The sequence below is a fragment of the Trematomus bernacchii genome, unplaced genomic scaffold (genome assembly GCF_902827165.1).
Source record: "Trematomus bernacchii unplaced genomic scaffold, fTreBer1.1, whole genome shotgun sequence".
Lineage (NCBI taxonomy): Eukaryota > Metazoa > Chordata > Actinopteri > Perciformes > Nototheniidae > Trematomus > Trematomus bernacchii.
The window spans coordinates 3,578,529-3,598,219 of NW_022987616.1; the positions used below are offsets into that span (position 1 = coordinate 3,578,529).

The 19,691-nt window shown below is 42.8% G+C and overlaps 1 protein-coding gene across 1 annotated transcript in view; it reads right to left on the reverse strand.

Annotated features, from left to right (window-relative positions):
* Positions 1–1,841: 1,841 nt before the first annotated feature.
* The window catches only part of ofcc1 (orofacial cleft 1 candidate 1), a 76,115-nt gene continuing 58,265 nt past the window's right edge, over positions 1,842–19,691 (reverse strand). Inside the window, exons 22-24 of the mRNA XM_034132272.1 lie at positions 7,885–8,082; positions 2,158–2,284; positions 1,842–2,029 (exon numbers count right to left, since the gene is read on the reverse strand). Coding sequence (XP_033988163.1) covers positions 1,956–2,029; positions 2,158–2,284; positions 7,885–8,082 — 399 coding nt within the window. The 3' untranslated portion in view covers positions 1,842–1,955. The remainder of the gene's footprint in view (positions 2,030–2,157; positions 2,285–7,884; positions 8,083–19,691) is intronic.

Genomic DNA, 19,691 nt, shown 5'->3' on the forward strand with positions numbered 1-19,691 from the left:
GGGAAAAACATTCATCAAAGATAATAGATTTATATAAAGGTGTTCAAATATCAAAACAGCAATATTTATGCTTTTTAGACGCATCGATTCTGCTTCTGAGGCCTACGTCTTGTTGCTACGAAGGAAAGAGAGAAATACATAGTGGGAGAAAAGGTGGTAAAGTAGGACACATGGAGCGAGAGAAGAGCTTCCTGTCATCTCTGAGGCAGCGTCTCTGCTTAATGTTCATTAGGGGACTGATTGAATTGGGGGGTGTAGCACTGTCACTGTTAATGGAGTGATCTCTAATTGGAGCGCATTAGCTCTATAGGTTCTGGCTACTGTCAAAGGCAGACAGAAGGACACAGAGCAGCGCGAGGGGCTCACATCCTGCCAACGCTAAAGAAATACACCAAATTAAAGAAAATGTCATTATCTGTGCAAACAGTGGAGATACACAATGTAGAATTATGCCAACATTTAAAATCCCACATGGACTTATAAAATGTCATCCTAATACTGCCCTGCTTTCCACTTTTCACAACAATACTGATATTATTCCCAGTATTTGTCATGTTATACTGTTTTTCCGTATATATGTTTTTCATGTAAATATTGCTCTGTATTTCAATGTTGTAAGAGTATTTTTTTAAATAGTTATTATAATAGTTTGAATTGTTTGGTCCTTTTTATGACAACTTATCTTATTTTACTGTGTTTAGAGTGTGCCCCATACTGTATACACCAAGGCACATTTTTTGTGTGTGTAAACCTTCTTGGCCATACATCTAGTTCTGATTTCTGGTTGTGTGTGTGTGTGTGTGTGTGTGTGTGTGTGTGTGTGTGTGTGTGTGTGTGTGTGTGTGTGTGTGTGTGTGTGTGTGTGTGTGTGTGTGTGTGTGTGTGTGTGTGTGTGTGTGTGTGTGTTGTGTGTGTGTGTGTGTGTGTGTTGTGTGTGTGTGTGTGTGTGTGTGTGTGTGTGTGTGTGTGTGTGTTGTGTGTGTGTGGTGTGTGTGTGTGTGTGTTCCCACATCCCCCCGGCCACGACTGTGATGGTTTGAAGAGCAACTTCAAGGCCAAGTAAGGTGTGTTCCTGATAATGGCGAGCACGAATGGCCCCTCTACCGCCATCCAAAAAGACCCAGGAGGTTGATCCGTAATGGCCGCCCATAAAGGAACATCATCATCAATGAAAATGACAGGTTATTAAGATCCGATTTTAGAAGGGGGGCTATGGCTTTAGTATGATAGGTTAGCTATCTATAAAACCTTTAAAGCCCAGCCCTGGACGACATCAGTCCCGTCTCCCATCTCCCGCGCCCTGTGCCAGAGACACATGCTAATAAGCTCACAACCTTTAATTAAGCAATATGTGTAAGTAGGCAGCCATTATGGCCTGATTTGTGAGCCACTTCATTACACTGAGCACCGGCTAGCAGACACATATTCAATACAAATCAAGCTGGCCTGAATATTATCCCGCTTAATGTGAGGCCAATATTGATATTTTATCACTCGGGTTCTGATTAGTGACTTTATAGAATCTTCATTTATCAGGCAGGGCTCAACACCTTAAATTGTACTGTTTCTGAACTATCTTTATTAGCTTTCAAGTAGTTCACATACTATTTATTGTTTTGTACTTACTTGCAGAGGTATGCGTTTACAAAATAGTTTACAATTCAGTTTTTCTGATGAGTCAAACTCCCATAATTTACATTTCAACTATATAACACAGAAAGTGAGAAAGTGCTGCACAATTGTATACACTGTAGCTTTTGAAAAGTAATCAGATATTTTATACCACATTTTCCAGATGATGGCAGCAATACAGCGTTAGTTGAGCTGCTTAGTGAGAAATATTCAGTTTTTTATATTTTAATTCAACAAGGAGCACAGTGTTCAAGTCAAACAGACGGTTGATAAGATAACTCACAGTGGTTTAGCGGCCAACTATCTTATCCTATGCTTGGATATCATTGGCGGAGGTCTTGCAGTGCGAAACTGGAGCCACACCCGCTTCCTCCTACGGGCTCGACGCGGTGGAACCCTGAGGGAGCGAGAGAGCCAACAAAACTGAGCAAATTCTGCTAAACAAACAGCCGCTAGGATCGAAAGGTAAAAAAGGGTCACATGTGAGATGAGGTGAAGAGGATTACTGATTGTGTTCTCACTCACGCCCAAATAGCTTCTTCCGTTTTCGAAGTTGGTGTGAGGCACCTTCCTTGTCCTCTCTCTGATTGGTCGATCCCTCGCTGGGCACCATCAGGGTTGCATTGTCCATCCCTTCCATGTCACCAATCACCTTAATGCGAGAGCAACAATAAATGAACAGCTGTTTCCGGGGGCCACATGCATCAAATACAGGTTGGGTGACAGTGAGTGAGATTGGCAGGAGAACTGTGATGTTCCTGGAGGCCTGAGAGGAGTGTTGTCATGCACAGACTCTACCTCTGAACTTGGAGGAGAAGCAGAAATGGAGACTTTATATGACACACTCCCTCCAGTCCCAGAGGGGAAACAGCTCTCACAACTCCGGCTTGGCCTACTTATGTACAGGGATATGAAATACAACTTAAATCTCACCGGTATAAGCCATGATAAAACGATGGATCGTAAATGTGTCTGTAAACTTGATATATCTCTTCCATAAATATAGGAAAAAATGATATTGTGGTGCATAAATAACGATCGGTAATGTGATAAAATGATGTCACATTCTTTCCGCACACCTTCAGCTCTATATTTCATACAGCATCAAAAAAAAAAAAGTAGGCTGGCACATCTGAAAAGTTGCAAATTACACAGCAATTGAGCAAACTTGAAAAAATGTGCCACAGAGTGCTTTCTTTATCTGGAACTAGTATAAACTTGCCAGATAATTACATGCGGTGTACTTTGGAGAAGTCCTCCTGCTAAGCAGATATGGCTGCCAGGGAGGCATTAATCTCCTCATGCAACATACAGTATGGAGCCAAGGACATCCCCCCCCCCCCCCTCTTCTCTTTCTCTGTGTCTCTCATACAGTATGTGTGCAGGAAAGATAGCACACACACTTCCTTTCCTGTATAAATCGTATTCATATTTCTGAGGGCTGCCGATGACCTCACGGCAAATGAAGCGTGGGTCCTCAGCGGCAATCAAACGTGCGGCAGAGTAATTACAAAAGAGGGGAAGAGGGAGAGTTGATGCCGTTTGTCAATGAATGTTGCTGTAAGGTGTTTTTTTGTTCTCCTTCCAAAGGTTAACTTCTTAATATTCTCTGCATTGTAAATTAGGTCAATATTGGTCTGAGGAAGAGTCATGTGGGCTGAGTCATGCAGAGGCGAGACAAAGGGTCCTTTAATGAGAGATTTGATGGCATATTATCATGCTGACGTGTCCCTATTCCTCATCTTCTCTGATCATCATCTGTCATTATTATCATCAGATTTATCAGCTTTGTAATTATAAAAATCTCCCAACTATAAGGGGATGTCCTCTGCTGATTACACAAAGCATGCGTAATACAGCTGATAATTCAATGTGATACAGTTAAAACCCTACTGTGTGAATCAACTGCATACCTTTTGTTTTTCTACAAATGGTTGCGCACAGCCCGCCCCGAAAAGGGAGAGAAAAAAGCTGAAATTGCCGAGAAAAGTGTTTTTATTTATACAAGTCGCTGGAGATGCTCATCATCAGCGTTTTTTCCGAGCCATAAATAATTTGCGGAGAGAGGTAATATTCAAGCTGGCAGAGCTTTAGTTGTGCATCCTTAATGGAAGTTTTACAGAAGCTGAGCCAGTTCGTGCATATGCTGCTGCCTCCCATATGGAGGAGAGGAGACAAAAGGGGCACAGTTGGCTTGTCCTATCTTTTTATAAGTCCATCGACACTTAAATGCTAGCCCCGGAGAAAAAGCGACACAGGGGGACATAAACCCACTGTGGTTTTAGGAGGGAAGATAATGACTTTGTCTGCATTAATTTCTTCATCAGCCATCTTGTTTCCTCAGACAGAGTGGTTATGAGGCCCTCTCTGAAGGTCCTAGGTTATATAGATGCATTTCCCTGCATAATCCCGGCCCTAACAGTTGTTGTCAGCAGTGCATTTTGCGAGTTGGCAGCTGGGGAACATCTGTTTATAGGTAATGAGTGTTTGAGAAGCCACACCTCACTTTACCTTTAATGTGTTTTATTGGAGCACACTGATGGGAACTTTTTTCTATTGTTGTGAATCAGCGAGAAGATTCCTTCAACATGGCCACCATTAGGAACAGCGGCCCTGGGCGACGCGCTTGATGAGAGCATATGATGGATCATTAATATTAACTTCTTTAAACAGAATACAAAATGCAAGTCAATAAAGACTTCATTATAAGTTTTACTGCGAACCCACAACTCAGAATGTAATCCTGCCTCTTTGTTCGTGCCAACATGGGAAGACAAAAACTTCGATAATGGCTGAATAAACATCGGAAATATTTCGTTTCTCATGACTCCTGCTCCATTTCTTACCCTCCAAATCAAACACGACACCTCGCTGTTATGTTACATGCACACAGTGTCTATAGCTCAGGGCACTTCTTCAGGACTTGCTTCTTAAAAAGGTGTTCGTTTAAACCTATTTTGGATTTAAATGTGTGGGTATTATGGAAATACTGGCCCCTGGAGCTTTGGTCATGTTAGTCTAAGGGAGGAGCGGGTCCTTCGGGGCATTGGTGTCCAGGACGCTGCCTGAGAAAACACAGCTCTTAAAGGGAAATGAGTGATCAGTCAATATTTCCTCAGTAAATGGAAACAGACTTATTAAAGGGGATTATTCTTCTGAGAGGGTTGAGTTAGTTTAGAGGCAGTGTAATACAAATAATAAAATCCTAGTGCATAGTATGTTCTAAATTAAGATGTTGAAACAATGATAAGCTTATAATAAAACCTGTGTGGAAATGTCAAAACACCTCAGTATTTTGCTTAGAGTAAAACTAATGACATTATTCTTTTTATTGCTCAAACAGGATTCATGCTACATAACCGCATCACCATAAACCATGCCACTGTTCAGATAAGTGAATAAAGTAATAAGCCCGTACAGGAAGACCCATAAAATTGCTTTAAAATGTCATAAATCTAAGAACAGATGGGACTCCTGCATTACTGTGGTCACCATCGTGGAGCCTTCGTCTATTTCATTCTTTATTTTCTATCTATTTAATTTTTGCAGAAGTGCCTGCGCGGCTCTTATTTCTCTCTGAGGAGCTGTCACCTTACATCTGAAGGCCAGTTTGTACACAGCGCCCTGTCGCAGTGTGTGTATCGCTGCCAGAATTATATAAAGCGCTAATAAAATCAGCTCAAGTGTTCTTCCGAGTGGTGGGGATGCCCTTTGGTGGTTCCCGGATCTTGCTCTATACATAAAACCAGTCTATATATTCAGGGGAGGATTAGTTTTGAATATGTGAAGTGGGGGTCCGCGCTGCGAGGGGAAGGGGAATGGCATAGTGCTCTCTCGGCGATGCTGCGCGTCGGTGTTATCGCTCCCCTCTACCAGCGGGTGAAAGAGGGTGCCACCGGCGTCTCTGCTACTGGAGGTCCCTGCCTGTTAAGTTGCAAGGAACAGACAGCAACACCCAAGAGACACAGTGTGTGAGAAAAGAGCAACAGAAAGATTGTGTGTGTGTGTGTGTGTGTGTGTGTGTGTGTGTGTGTGTGTGTGTGTGTGTGTGTGTGTGTGTGTGTGTGTGTGTGTGTGTGTGTGTGTGTGTGTGTGTGTGTGTGTGTGTGTTTTTTCCAAGGACGGTTACACCTATCTTTCACTTAAGATGGCCTCGATGAAACTCCCTTCACAGTTTAAAGAATGGAGAGTCAGCACAGTAGAAAGGAATTGCAAAGTAGTATTTATGATGCCGAATTTAGAAAAAAGAATGTAGAAACATAAATTACAAAAATGACTTAGTATTGTGTGTCGAAACATTTAAAAAGTCTAGTATAGTATTTAAAGAAATTAAAAAAACATATGTCAAAACAATTCTGAAAACGTGACTTAGTATTGTATACCAAAGAATAATCAAACAATAGTATTTGATATACATATATGATGTATGACATACTTTACTCTCAGTAAGCTAATGTGTTGTTTATGTGTTTGTTTTGAGTGTAGTAAATATGTGTCGTCATCTGTATCTGTAGGTTTTTGTCTAGAAAAATAACAGTTTTTCACACAGGAAGTGATGATCTGTGCATCTGTATCAGAGTCGAATAGTGTGTGCTGTTTGGCTATGAACAATCCACCCAGATGTCTCATCTGCTATGCACAGGTCTAGAGGCTACAGGCACACACACACACACACACACACACACACACACACACACACACACACACACACACACACACACATACACACAACACACACACACACACACACACACACACACACACACACACACACACACACACACACACACACACACCACACACACACACACACACACACAGTGCGACACCAGTAATAAATATACCATGCTGTGTGTTTACTCACATAAGCTCACCATCACTCAAATTATGACGGAGAACCATTAGAACGCGAAAGAGCCTCAGAGCTAATTGTTAGCGCACATAACCCCCTCCTTCCTCACTCCTCTGACATTCAAACTTCAAAATATTAATTTGGTCGGGATGATCCAGGTTGCTCTTGGGCGACTGACAAAATGATTGAGGAAAGGAACGACTTCCTGCCGCTGTAGCAGGAGTCACAAACACTACTTTTAATTAGGCAGCAATCTGTGAATCAGTCTGTTTCTGACCTGCCTGTTGAAGGACGGAGAGCTAAATATAAGTTGCAATGGGTGCCTGGCAATGTGTGCTTTTTCTGCTATCTACAAATCAACAGATTGAGATGCTGGAATTGTCATTATTAGAGATTGTAAAACGATGAAACAGAATAGAGGCAGAATAGAAAAAGGTGAGTTTTGTTGACTCGGTTGTACTGAGCAGCGTTTATAGATACACAGTAAACTAAGTCTTGATTTGATTCTCAGGGCACATCCTGTCATTTACTATTTGAAGAGAATAAATCGTTTAAAATGTGGATAACGCAAGAAAAAAAAAAAGAATAAGGACCGAGTTTCTGCATCCAATTCTGTCCTCACCCTTTTTTACTCTCTATTGCAGAGAGAGTTTTCGGTACCACTTTACAATAAGACTACCCTTATAAAGGGTTTACAAATAGTTTGTAATTCATTTATTAATTAGGTTGTGAACACTTTCTAAGTCATTAATAAGCTTTTATAAGACATGAGATAAACAGGGCAACTGTGATCGGTTGCTTGCCAAATAGTGAGCCCACATCTGTACTGCTAAGCCTTATATTGGCTACCTAGCTTACTTCATCTTCTTCATCAGCCAGCATCCTTGGTATCTGCTGTTCACTGAGTTGATTCTCGCTAAGTAGCCAATATAAGGCTTAACCATCTTGCCAAATAGTGAGCCTGTGTTGACGTATAGAACTGGTTTATAAATGGTTCTTAATGATTAATAAAGTGTTTACAACCTAATTATAAACCTAATTATAAACCCTTTATGAATCCTTTATAAGGGTAGCCTTATTGTAAAGTGGTACCGAGTTTTCCTCACCCTCTCTATGTCCATTTTCTCTTTGATTGCAAACTTTAGTTAAAAAAGATCCTTGCTGGACTTAATATCTTGAACATTTAAATAATCTCTTGTTTATCACGACAACAGATTCCGACAGTTTTAAATCCTTGATGTAAGGAGTGCATTTCTCTTAGTACCCTTCATACTGAAAAGCCTGTCGTACGTAATCCCATTGGCAATAATATCAAGTAGAATTAACCCTGAATATCCTGAAAGACAACTTGTGTTTCACAGGTTTTTTTAAATAGGAAAAACTTGATGTTGATATCTCACCTCAACGATAGCCCCGTCCGGTTGTCGGAGGAAGTGTCTGTATCTCTGTTTCTTCCCACTCAGGTACAGAGTGTAGACTGCCACATGGGTGCTGGTCTCCCCCTCTGGTGGGGGTTCACCCTCCCTTGGGGGGTCATTAGGGACTGCTGAGCCTGCCAAGGGGTCCTCTGCTGTCCAGATATAGTCGTAAACTGTAACCTAATCAAGCAAAGACATTAAAATACATTATGATAAATTGATGATAATGAAAAACTCTAAGATCCTGCATAAAAATAAGGTTTAGGATTAGAGTTTATAATCAAAAACCCATGTACCGTATATTATAACTGGCTTGAACCCACTGAGTTGCTCATTGTATTTACATACAACTGCGTACACCAGATAAGCTCCACTGGTGCATCAGCCGCTGATTCCTAGAGAGTCCTGTGGGGCCTGATCTGTGGCAGGTAAAGAGACAGGTTGTGTTTGTGATCATGCATACATATGTATAATCCTGGTGGCAGGCTTGTTTATGACTCTTTGTGTGTCTGTGTGTGTGTATTGGGGGCTTACACACCTGTAATGCGCTGCCCTTCTGTATTAGGGTGAGACACGGGGAGCAAGCGGAGCGTGTAACGTGTTATATAGGTCATGTAACTCGGAGTCATCCATGTGTGAAGATCATGGAAGCTCTTTCCCCCTCTGATAGTGTCTGCGGGTGAAGGCTTTAATGTGTGTTGATCATGCATTAGGCTGGATCTTATACATTATTTCAACTTAAAGGCAACTTTGTTTATCGCTATGCAACAACATTAAATTAATGAAAATATCGAACTGTTGTTTGACATAAATCCAGTGTTCCTGCTTCAGACTTCCGGGCAAAGTGAGGCCCTTATGTCCTGTTCTGGGATGTGATAATTACTAGCAAAAGGAGCTTTCACTCCAAGTACTTTGCCGTTCTTAGTTCATGAGAACTTAGTTCATCAGAACTCTTTAGTTCTGATGAACTAAAGAGCAGATTGCGTTCACACCGGAATAAGTCCCTGAGGGAGGATTAGGCAAATGAAGCCGTCACTTCTTCTTCTTCTGCTTTGGGTTCACTGACAGGCCGCAAACAACTTCACGGCGTATACTGCCACCCGAAGTCCCCGGCCGGAAGTCCCCAGCTGCTTCTACTGAAGCCTTCCGAGTAAATCGCCAGAACGCCGACACCTCCTCATCACTCCACCGCTCCCACGTTTTATTTTGTGTTGCCATAAGTCAGTCTCTCTCCGTTAGTGCGCTGGGCTAATGCTAATAATGTTAATGCAAGCAAATAAAATGGCGGCTTCACAAAACTTTTTGGGAGTTTTACGGGGCGTGGTTTGCAATCCGCCCAGCCAATCAGGAATGGGAACCTTTTTCTCCCATGAAAGTCCCTGCTCTCTAGCAGGGACTGAAAAGGGGGTGGAAAGGTTCTCATGAACTAAGTTCTAGTTCCGGATTTTTTTGGTGTGAACGCACATTTTCGGAACTATATCGGAACTATACTGGGAAAAGTACTCCGGTGTGAAAGCGCCTATTGAGTCACATACCTACACATTCAAAATTCACATAAAACTATTCAAGATTCAAAGATCCAAAGATTTAAAGGCTTTATTCTGAAAGGCAAAAAAGGTAAATCGTAGTTGTTGGATTTAAATATCTCAGTTCCAGGCTCCTCCAACAGTGCAACATACAATATAGTTAAGAAATAAGGAAGTAAAATAGTGCAAAAACTGACACAATGGTGCAAGTAAATGCAGGGATAAGGAATAAGTATGTAAACTATCCCTAACTTAACGTACATTTTAGGCTAATCTGAACGCCAAATGACCTCCTTTTACCCCCCATGCTGTCTTTTTAACTCTTAGTCATAAAACATACCATGGTCACGTTGAAGCCCAATGGCGTTAGTAAAAACGTGCAAACCGTCTGTACATCCATCTGCTATAGGGAGAAATGTAAGCCATAATGCAAAAGTGATCCAACACCCCAGACTCATACCAGGTAAAAGCTCATGGACCCACTCACACACACTTGGAGTAATGACAAGGAGGAAGTTTTTCAAGTAGTTTCTTAAATTCAAGGTGACCTCCTAATTGGCTGCGTAATTATGATTGGTTTAAAAATACAGAAAAAGGGAAAAAGGCAAACTCATTCAGCAGGCCGTGAGTGGCAGGGTCAAGCTGAAGGAGAGGTTTAATTTGGCGTTGTATCGCTGTCAACCCGCACTTATAAACGGTTAGCCAAACACAACTCTAGGCACTTCACCGAGAAAACAGTGGGAGCCATTACCGCACTCGTAATTGGAGACGTTACATAAACGGCAAACCAGAGGAGAAAGGACCTCATTGTCAAAACGTCAAAGAGTCACGAGTGCAGAAAGACTAGCGAAGAACATTTAAAAAACGTGTGTGTGTGCATGTAAGGGGGAGGTAAGGACGCAAGGATGCATCTCTTGAACGCTAATTAAGATGCTCATTAGTGAAAACGCCTGAACTGCGCCTTGCCTCCAGCTTGGCCTCTGCCCACACTGGAGGAAACTGATTACCTGAGTCCTTTAAGTAATCAGCACCTCTGCTAGGCAGCAATCAGTCTGTTTGGATAGTGTGTGTATGTTGATTTGCTGCTTTTTTAAGGAAATACAAGTGTGTGCAGAAACTCCCAGGTTCGTTTCCTACATTGTGTGTCTTGTGGGACGATACAGTAAAAAATCACAACCATTTAAAGTCACAAATATGGAGAGAACTGACATCTTTCCCGCTGTGCTAGCCACAGGAAGTCCGGCTATTACCCTGTGAAGGCCCAACTCAAGGGTTTCATAACCCAAGCTGTACAGGGGTGATAGAAACACCATGTATTCAGCCTCCTAAGTCACTTTGGTTAACACACCTGCTTAAATCCCCCTGTTTGCATGTTTTTTGGCTTGCATGAAAATAGATTTTTCTTTATGTTAGCCATGCCACCATCCTACGCTAATTAGCACGTGAAATCCAGTTGACAAGACTAGACAAAAGCTTGAAAAGGTGTTTGTGTGTTCGGTTTGGGTGATGCCATTTCATGCAATGCACCATGGCTCTCAGGACGCATCACCGCCGAGACACAAAAAGGGAAAGAGCATTAGAGGAGCCTGTCTGCTCGACACTACTCTGTTCTGCTCTGTTGTGTTGCGTTATGGTGCTAGCCTGGCTTCTAGCCCTAGCTTGAGTGCTCTCTCCACTCCACCATTGTTCCATTTGATAGCACTAAGTGACTGATTTAGGTTCAATGCCTGCATGGAGCAGACAGGCCAGCTGTGGGTTAAGCAGATAGCATTCAAGTGAGCTAACCCAATTGAAACCCAATCAAGCCGGGATTTATTGTTGGGGTCTGTATTTAGAAATCTGATAGAGTCTGCATCAGTCCCTTGACTTGCATCAGGAGAGACGGGCCTTATTTATTTTAGCGGAGGACTATAAACGGCTGTTTTCCAGCAGGGACATCAATTTCAGGATTTGTAGACATTACCGCAAATGCACACAGAGGACGGGAGGGAGTGACAGGGGCACAGGAAGTGGGGATGACACAGCTGCAGACATGGCTCCATGGTTCACAAATAGAGTCTGTCTTTCTCAGAGAAGATGCGATTTCACACCAACCGAATGATACCGTACCGCGTATGAAAGCAACATAAAAGCAATCGGCACTTAAATACATGTGCCTGTGGATAGCTTTTTTCTTTTAAAATGGGCTGACATGTTGTGAAAAATGCCTGACCTGTCAATCATGTTTATTCAAGTGTGTGCAAATATAAAGTCTGTCAAGAGATGGATTTATAATTACTTCACTGTGGTGTTAGTTAAGGTCAAAAAAAAAGGCACCACTACTTCAAAAATTAAAAGGATATTATTTTGTGTTGTGTTTAAAAGGAGGACCGTAGTTTGAGTTAGGGAAAGTACAAGTTGTTGAGATTTGTTTTCTGTCTGGTTATTTCATATTTTTGTTACTTACCCTATCCCCTAGTTTTTTGGGAAACCTAACACCCATTTAAACGTGCCTCTAACAGCTAAAAAGAGGGAGGAAAGTATTTCTGGGAATTAAACAGTCATTTTCCATTGTCCTTTACTGTCATACATATCTATATCTCCTTCATTTCGTTGGACACAAACAAAGCATATATAGTTAAAATGGGAATCACTCCCGTTCAAAAATGTGAAAGTCACCCATAGAGCCACCATTTTGAAAACACTACCAGAAGGGGGGATGCATCAGCGATTAATAAACACAAACCAACAAGGCCCCAGAGTGAGTGAGTGAGTTATCCATAGCCATTAAATATTAAGCTTTATGGAGAGAGGGAGTTTACATGTGTGCTTAAATGCATCAGTGTATGATGTATGATGGGAACACACATGTGTTTCGCTGAACTGAAGGGAGGAGAGAAGGAGAGAAGGAGAGAAGGAGAGAAGGAGAAGTCTCCACGGCCGGGCAGGCTGAGCCGGGCTGGCGACTGTCCAGGACCGGAGCCTGAGGCGTGGGCACGAACAGGCCTGTCGGTCCCCCTGATCCTTTAATGATTGATCCAAACTAGATAGCCATCATTACCATTCGTGCACTCTCTCTTCCCCAGGTCTCCCTGCCTCTGTCTAATTTTACCTTTCATTTGCATGTTCCCATGGACTAATTAAATCTTTCCTCTCTCTTTCTCTCTCCCTACGTCTCTCTCTCTCCATGTCCATTGGTATGAAAAATAATGCAGCACATTTTTGGCACATTATTATGTATGAAATGTGATGGAATAATGTATTCCAGTTGGTTGAAGTTCTGTAGACCCTGTATGTAATGAGCACAACAGAAGTCGACTTGCTGCACAGCCAGTGAACACCATACCTCCCTTTCCTCCCCTCTTAAAGACAAAAGCCTCCCTCCATACTCCAGCCACACACTTCACTTACCCACCATACATCCATAGGTGGGCTTTGGTTTTCTCCTGCCACTGCCGTGATCATTTTGGTTTGTAGTTCTGTCCCACTTGGCTTTAATTTACAGTGGGGAAATAATTAGAATCTCACTTTTACGAAGAGTGGAGTGAAAATGTAAACAATGCTTCCCTGCGGGCGGGTGCTTCATCACTTTGACAGGTGCATTTGAATTTGCCTGGGTGGCGGACAGGCTTGGTTATTTATGTGTCAGTCGCACATGGAAGCCCCGGCTGTGGCTGGGACTACGGCTGGGACCGAGACTGGGGAAGAGATTGGAACTCTGTGGAGAGTGGGAGATAAGTTGAGATTTGGGAGAACACTGAGGATGGTGCTGGTTCTGGACATGGTGCTGAGAACAGGGCTGTTGCTGGTCCTTGCATTCTGAAAGGTCATGGCGTATTAGGGTTAGATCCGGATGTAGATCTTGTGTGTATCTTTGGCGTGGGGATCTAGGTGCTTTACTTGGTGGTATCTTTGGAAATATATTGAGCAACAGCTGTGTATGGACTTGACTTTATCTCAAATAAAGCTTCCTAGGGTTAGGGTTAGGAATTCAGGTTTGCCCCTGTAAGAGACAGGCTGTTGAATCAAGACATGGCAATGGATGAGGCTTAATGGTCTCCATAAGGCCCTCAAATGGTGAATGACATAAGATTTTGAAAGGAAGTATCATTGTTTTGTATCAAATACATGCTATATCAGGGCACTTTAAACTACCTAAGGATGCTAAATTGTTTAACCAAATATGCCGTCAGAATATTATATCTTAATTGTTTGTCTTTTAGAAATGGCTTAAATGCTCATACAACTTTATTAACCACTGTATGGAAGCTACGGTGTGTTCGAACAGACCAGGTCACTGTTTTCAATATCCTATATTTCTCTATCTCTTGTATTTATTTGTGTGTAACCATTTGACACTAGATGTTTCGGTAGATGTCAAACAAAAGGCAGTCATTACACGAACATGCAGCGGGCACACTAGATAGAGCATCAATGATTATTGCCAAGTGAGAGAAGAGGTAGACGTGGTTGCTTCTTTTGTCCACAGATCCACACACACACACACACACACACACACACACACACACACACACACACACACACACACACACACACACACACACACACACACACACACACACACACACCACACACACACACACACACACACACACACACACACACACACACACACAAACGTCCACGCTCACAAACAGACAAAGCCTCACACAGTGCGAGGCAACGCATGCATGCATCTCCAGTGCCTGCGGGCGCTTGGGGCTAGGCAGCAGGGAGAGGGGGGGGGGGGGGAGGCAGGAGGGGAGATGGAGATGGAGAGGAGGGGGGGGGGAGAGAAGTGTGCACTGTGCAGAGGCTCTCTAAGCTATAGAGGGTCAAACCCTCCACTCCACCCCCCCACCACCACCACCACCACCACTACCCTGTCTGTCTGTCAGAGCTGGCCCGGGCTCAAGGCCTCTTTGCTGAGCACTGGGTTCATGCAACACTGTATGTAGGCACACACACACAAGTGCCAACACATCCTTATGGACACACACACACACACACATTTGAAATAACAGTCACATATACTGCAGTACAGATGGACAAGCTTTGTACATCAGGGGTCACACTGCACAAATGCACATGCTCATTCCCAGAGATATTCATGCATGCACATGTACACACACACTGGCTCCACATACAAGGTCAAGACATCATTGCACATGGCTGGGAACAGACCGAACCACAGAGCAGAAAAGACCACCGACATACATGCATGGATAAGCCAAGCAATGTCAGCCATTAGAATGGAAATAGATATGCTATTATTGTAAATGTGGCCAATATGTGGACGCTCTGCGGATATAATTGGAGCAGCTTGAAAATGGCATGGATGCACACTGTCTGCGTTGGGCCTGATTTGGCTGAATCAAAGGTCTGTGTCTGGTTAAACGCACCACTGGACAAGACAGGCCACCCATTCATATTTGCATGCAGGGACACACATAATGAACACACGGGTACACACACGGAGTGACAAAAAGGCTAGTACGCTACAGTAGCTCTCATACACCCTCCTCATTACAGTGGCTATAAAGCCAAGATCACAGGCTATAAATAATCCAAGTGCAATACCGCACTCCATCCAAAAGTAGCACAGACCAAATTGGACTTTGAGAAAAAAGATAAACAAGCAACAATGACTATATTTACATTCAGAAAAAAACTTTAAAAGAGATTATGCAGTGAGATAATATCTCTGAGTGCCTGAGATAATCCAGAAAATTAGATATGCATAATTCACTGTTACTAATCTCCTTTGCAGAAAATAAAGCCTACTCCCAGCCTACAGTAAACAACTCCGATAGTAGCCCATCGTTCACTTCCACACCATGTCTGACTCACTCCCCTCAGGAGATCACTTTTCCAGGTTTGTTTAGAGCACATTGAAGTTCACCTGCAACTTTATTTAACAAAGGAAAATATGTGTGCTCAGGGATAATAAAGAAGGATGATTAAAACATTAAAGATGATCAATGAATCACTCCACCTGCAGATATGTAACCTTCATCATGCACACATAAGCCAAAGTCAAAAATGCAAATTCACAACTTTTTTGTTTAACTTAAGATATAAGCAATATTAAAGGATTATATACATAACACATGTGCATTCATGCCTCTAATATAAGTTATATTTGGCAAAAGTTTAATCATGCAAACAATCACACTGACAGTAAAGCTCTAGTATTCACGCCAAACTAATTCAGTGTTGACTTGCTCCCCTCTGATAATCCTTGTAAACACATTTTCCTACTTAAAGTGTATGAAACACATATTTTAAGACGTTTGCTCAGAATTCCAGAAACTCAGGCTCCGTATTAAGATGCTGCAGACAGATGTCAAAGTTGAGTATTGCCTTTGATATCCAACATTTAACTTTGGAGAAGCTTCAACCTAATCAGGCCTCCCAGGCAGGAGGTGATAAGTATCCGAGCCAATAACCCGAAATGAGAGTTAGGGAATCAGCGGTAAGACGCACGCACGCACGCACGCACGCACGCACGCACACACACACACACACACACACACACACACACTGTCTCTTTAAGGTTATGAGTGAAACCCTTCAGAAGCCCCTCCAAATGTCTATCTCTCCTCGGGATGTCATGTGGGGCTGTTAAGACGCGACACCTGTCACGATCACCAGACCTTCCTCATCCCCTCCGGGCCGCAGGGAGCGGCCAAGGTCAAACTCTTTAAAGGAGAGGAAGGGAGAAAGGGGGAAAGAAGTGACTAACGACGGACAGTCACAAAGAATCAGATCTGTCAAGTTGGGCTGTAAAACCTCTGCGGAGTCAGAATCTGAATACTTTATTTAACTCGGAGGGAAATAAGATCTTGGGGCACTGGCAACATCTTAGAATAAACATTTATAAAAATAAATGAAAATAGAGTAAAAATGTCAATTCAAGTCCAACAGCCACTTGGACACAGCTTCTTAAAATTAGCATTATATTCATTGTTGCCTCATAGAGTACGCAACATTTTTCTGCATATAAGTCATGTGACATTTATTCTACGTTGGGTAAACCACATTAACAGTATATCCACACGCAGAAAGACCTGGAGCTGTCCTCTTAATTTTGATTCCATGTGTCGGGGCCTCCTGCTAAATCTCACTCTTCAACAGTCGAATGTGTTGCCTGATGTTTCACATTATGGAATGGCTAGGGAACAGACCAGGGGTCTGTAGGATGGAGGAAGGAGGGGAGGTTGAGGATGAGGACAAGGAAGGAGGAACCAAAAAGCATCTCGAAGTGGTAAAAACCTGCCGTCAATTTAACTTTCTCCAGCTGGACATGTTTTGACAGCTGACAGGCTCATATTCTCATATACTTGAAAATCTCTTCCTCACTGACAGTCACATGAGGCAGGTGTCCGAAACATTCGAAGAACACATTGTTTTGAATTGGCCTCCAAGAATCTTAGCTTGATCCTGTTCTGTGACACCGGGTCGAACATGCTGTAGGCGGCTAACCAAAGGCACTTCCTTGTTTTGACTGGCTTTTTCCTCTTTTTTTTGACTCCCTCCCTCCTTTGCCTCTGAAAGAACAGCCTGCCCAGAACCAGGCTTTGGTAGATAATGACATCCTCTCCCTGGATTAATTGTGAGGGACACATTAAGCAATGGGGCTGACACTCCCTGTAATTAAACTGTTCACACCAACGAGTTCATACTGGAACACTTTCTGCTTTCTCCTTGGATGTGCTGCTAAAGCTGTTTAGAAACGGGATGAGACATTATAGGACTGTGTTTGGGAGAAAAGGGAGTGCATGACCTTGTGAAATTGGTGGGATCCGCCTGTGTTCACACCGAATAACCATATCTTGGTAATATAAAACCTGATGATACTCGCACTTAATGAATGTTACGATGTGACACCATAGTGATAGCCCCTGTCCACTGAGCCAGCCAAGCTTTGTTTGTTAAACCACTGAAAAATGGTAATAACCAAGCGGCAACTACCAGGACTAAAAATGTATCTAATGCGGAAGTACCAAAAACTGCAGTTCCTCGAACGGCCATTTCAGGCTGGTTTCAAAATCAAGTCAATCCCCATAAATCCCCTTGGTAAAATGTCCAACTTTAGTGGTTTTAAATACATTTTTTATACAAGTTATGATAATAACTATTCCTGCGTCCATCCCCTCACATGGCCAGGTCTCTGAGAAAGTATGCATGGGTTTGGGTATGCCTCTTGCTCCAAACAGCAGGTGATGAACAGAGGTCAAAGAAGAGGCACGTGTATCAAAAAGAAAAATGCTGACTTGAACAAAGGAACAGACAAATGGTTAACAGCTCGCCACCCACAGCTCATTTAAGGTAGAGCTGGGTAAATGGTAAATGCCCTTAAAAGAACAGTTGTGCAGAAAGTAGTTATTCAAGCATTTGCGTCCTTAAAACCCTATATGTGTGAATTGGAGAGGAGATGAGATGTGTCTGATCTTTATCTGCTTTTTTACCCTCCTTTTTTTTTTACCACTGTGAACCGCTTTCACACATTACTGCCCAGCAAAGTCCGTGACCTTTTCAGGAACACAGGCATGTAGCTGTGCAGTCATATCTCATATTGAGCTCCCTAATGCTCCGACTGGATGCTGTGCTTGCTGCTACGTCGCTCGTGTCCTTGCCTGCCTGCTCGCTATCGCCTCGGGCCATCGGGGCCCACAGCGCTGTCCACAAAAAAAAGAAAAAAGAACCCATCCCCTGTAATTGAAGAAGCCACTTTAATGTGACATGCACATGCGGGCGTGGAAAGGTTTGCAAGTATACGCACTTACAAATGACAGTATACTCGCATGCATAGATGTACACATGAACGAATACACAATACATTGCTGTTTGGTAGACGTTATTGGGGGGTTGGGCGAACTTCGGTGATCCCACGCCTACACACACTCGCGCACACACACCAACCATAGACCAATAGTTGCCCTCTGACTCTAGACGACCCCTCCTGTGCTACTGAAGCACTTAGCTCCTCTCCTGGTGTTCCTGTGTTGCTGTTTTGGGTTCCTGTTCAGGAGCTGAGGGTCCTATTGTTGTGTGACAGCGGTTCCTGTGTATCCTGTCACAGTCCACTGCGCCCTCTGTCCGCCTTCCTCTTTAAATCTTCTTCTTCCTTCACCTACGTTTAGATTTTTGTCTCGGATGGCCTCATCCTCACTTTACTGTAGTATAGTGCTACATTTCATTGTCTTTTTTTTACAGAGAGTAAAGATACAATTACCCTCAAAAGTATTTCACCTGTGATACCAGTTTGCATTTCCTTTCTGCCACATATCAGATTTGTTGAAAAGTGAGTAAAGATGCCATGCTGACTCATTTACTCTGATACATGAAATGATTGTAAACTTAAACGGCACTTAGAGGGCAAAGACCTGCCAAAGCCAAGGCTGCATTCAAATGCCCCTGGGATAATCTTGTTTCCTGAGTTTAAATGTTATTCTTCCGTCTAAGGTGTGTTCATGAGCTTTAAGGTGTCATGTGGAAACAACCTCCTTGGCGTAGGTAATAATTATAGTAAATATAGTAGTCTGGATAGGGTTATTTCGTCTAAAAACGAGAGGCATTACAGAATATTTCTGATTTAACTTTTCAACAATATTTAAACACCAAGTGTTATTTTTTTTGTAATTGGTAGGAAACAAAATGGCGCTGGTATGGCTTTGATCAGGTGGTACCATCATGTCACTTCTTTACATTAAGATGGAGAACACATCCTACATGATTAACAGCTAGCCTCCCAGACTCAGGTTATCATTAGCACTCCAATCTGTGCCGTTTGACTCTCAACAGGTTTACTCCCCACCAACCACGCTGCTGTTGCAAAGCACCTTGGGTGTTCCCAAACTCGCCGCTGGTAACCCATTACCTAGACATACGGAGACAAACGGCACGAAGGTACGCAAATGTTGATGCAATCAGGTTGGGAAAACATCTCCAGGGCCACCACTCAAACCCCCTCTTTCCCTCCTTCCCCCACTTCTTTTAATCTCTCCCTCTCTCCTTCAATTATCACAATGTCACTCGCACCACCACTGGGAAACTTTTGGTGAATTAACAGGAAAAGAGCTTTGCAGCCGGCGCTACACTCCGTCATTGTCATGGCGGTGGCTCTGACAAAACAGTTTGCGTACCTGCTTAAGTATTACAGAAATTAACACCTCCCTTCCAGGTACAGTAATCAACGGGGTGACGGGAGACAATTAATTAGGTCCATCTGCATCACTGCCTTTACATAATTAATGGGGCTCATTACTGAACTAGTATGAT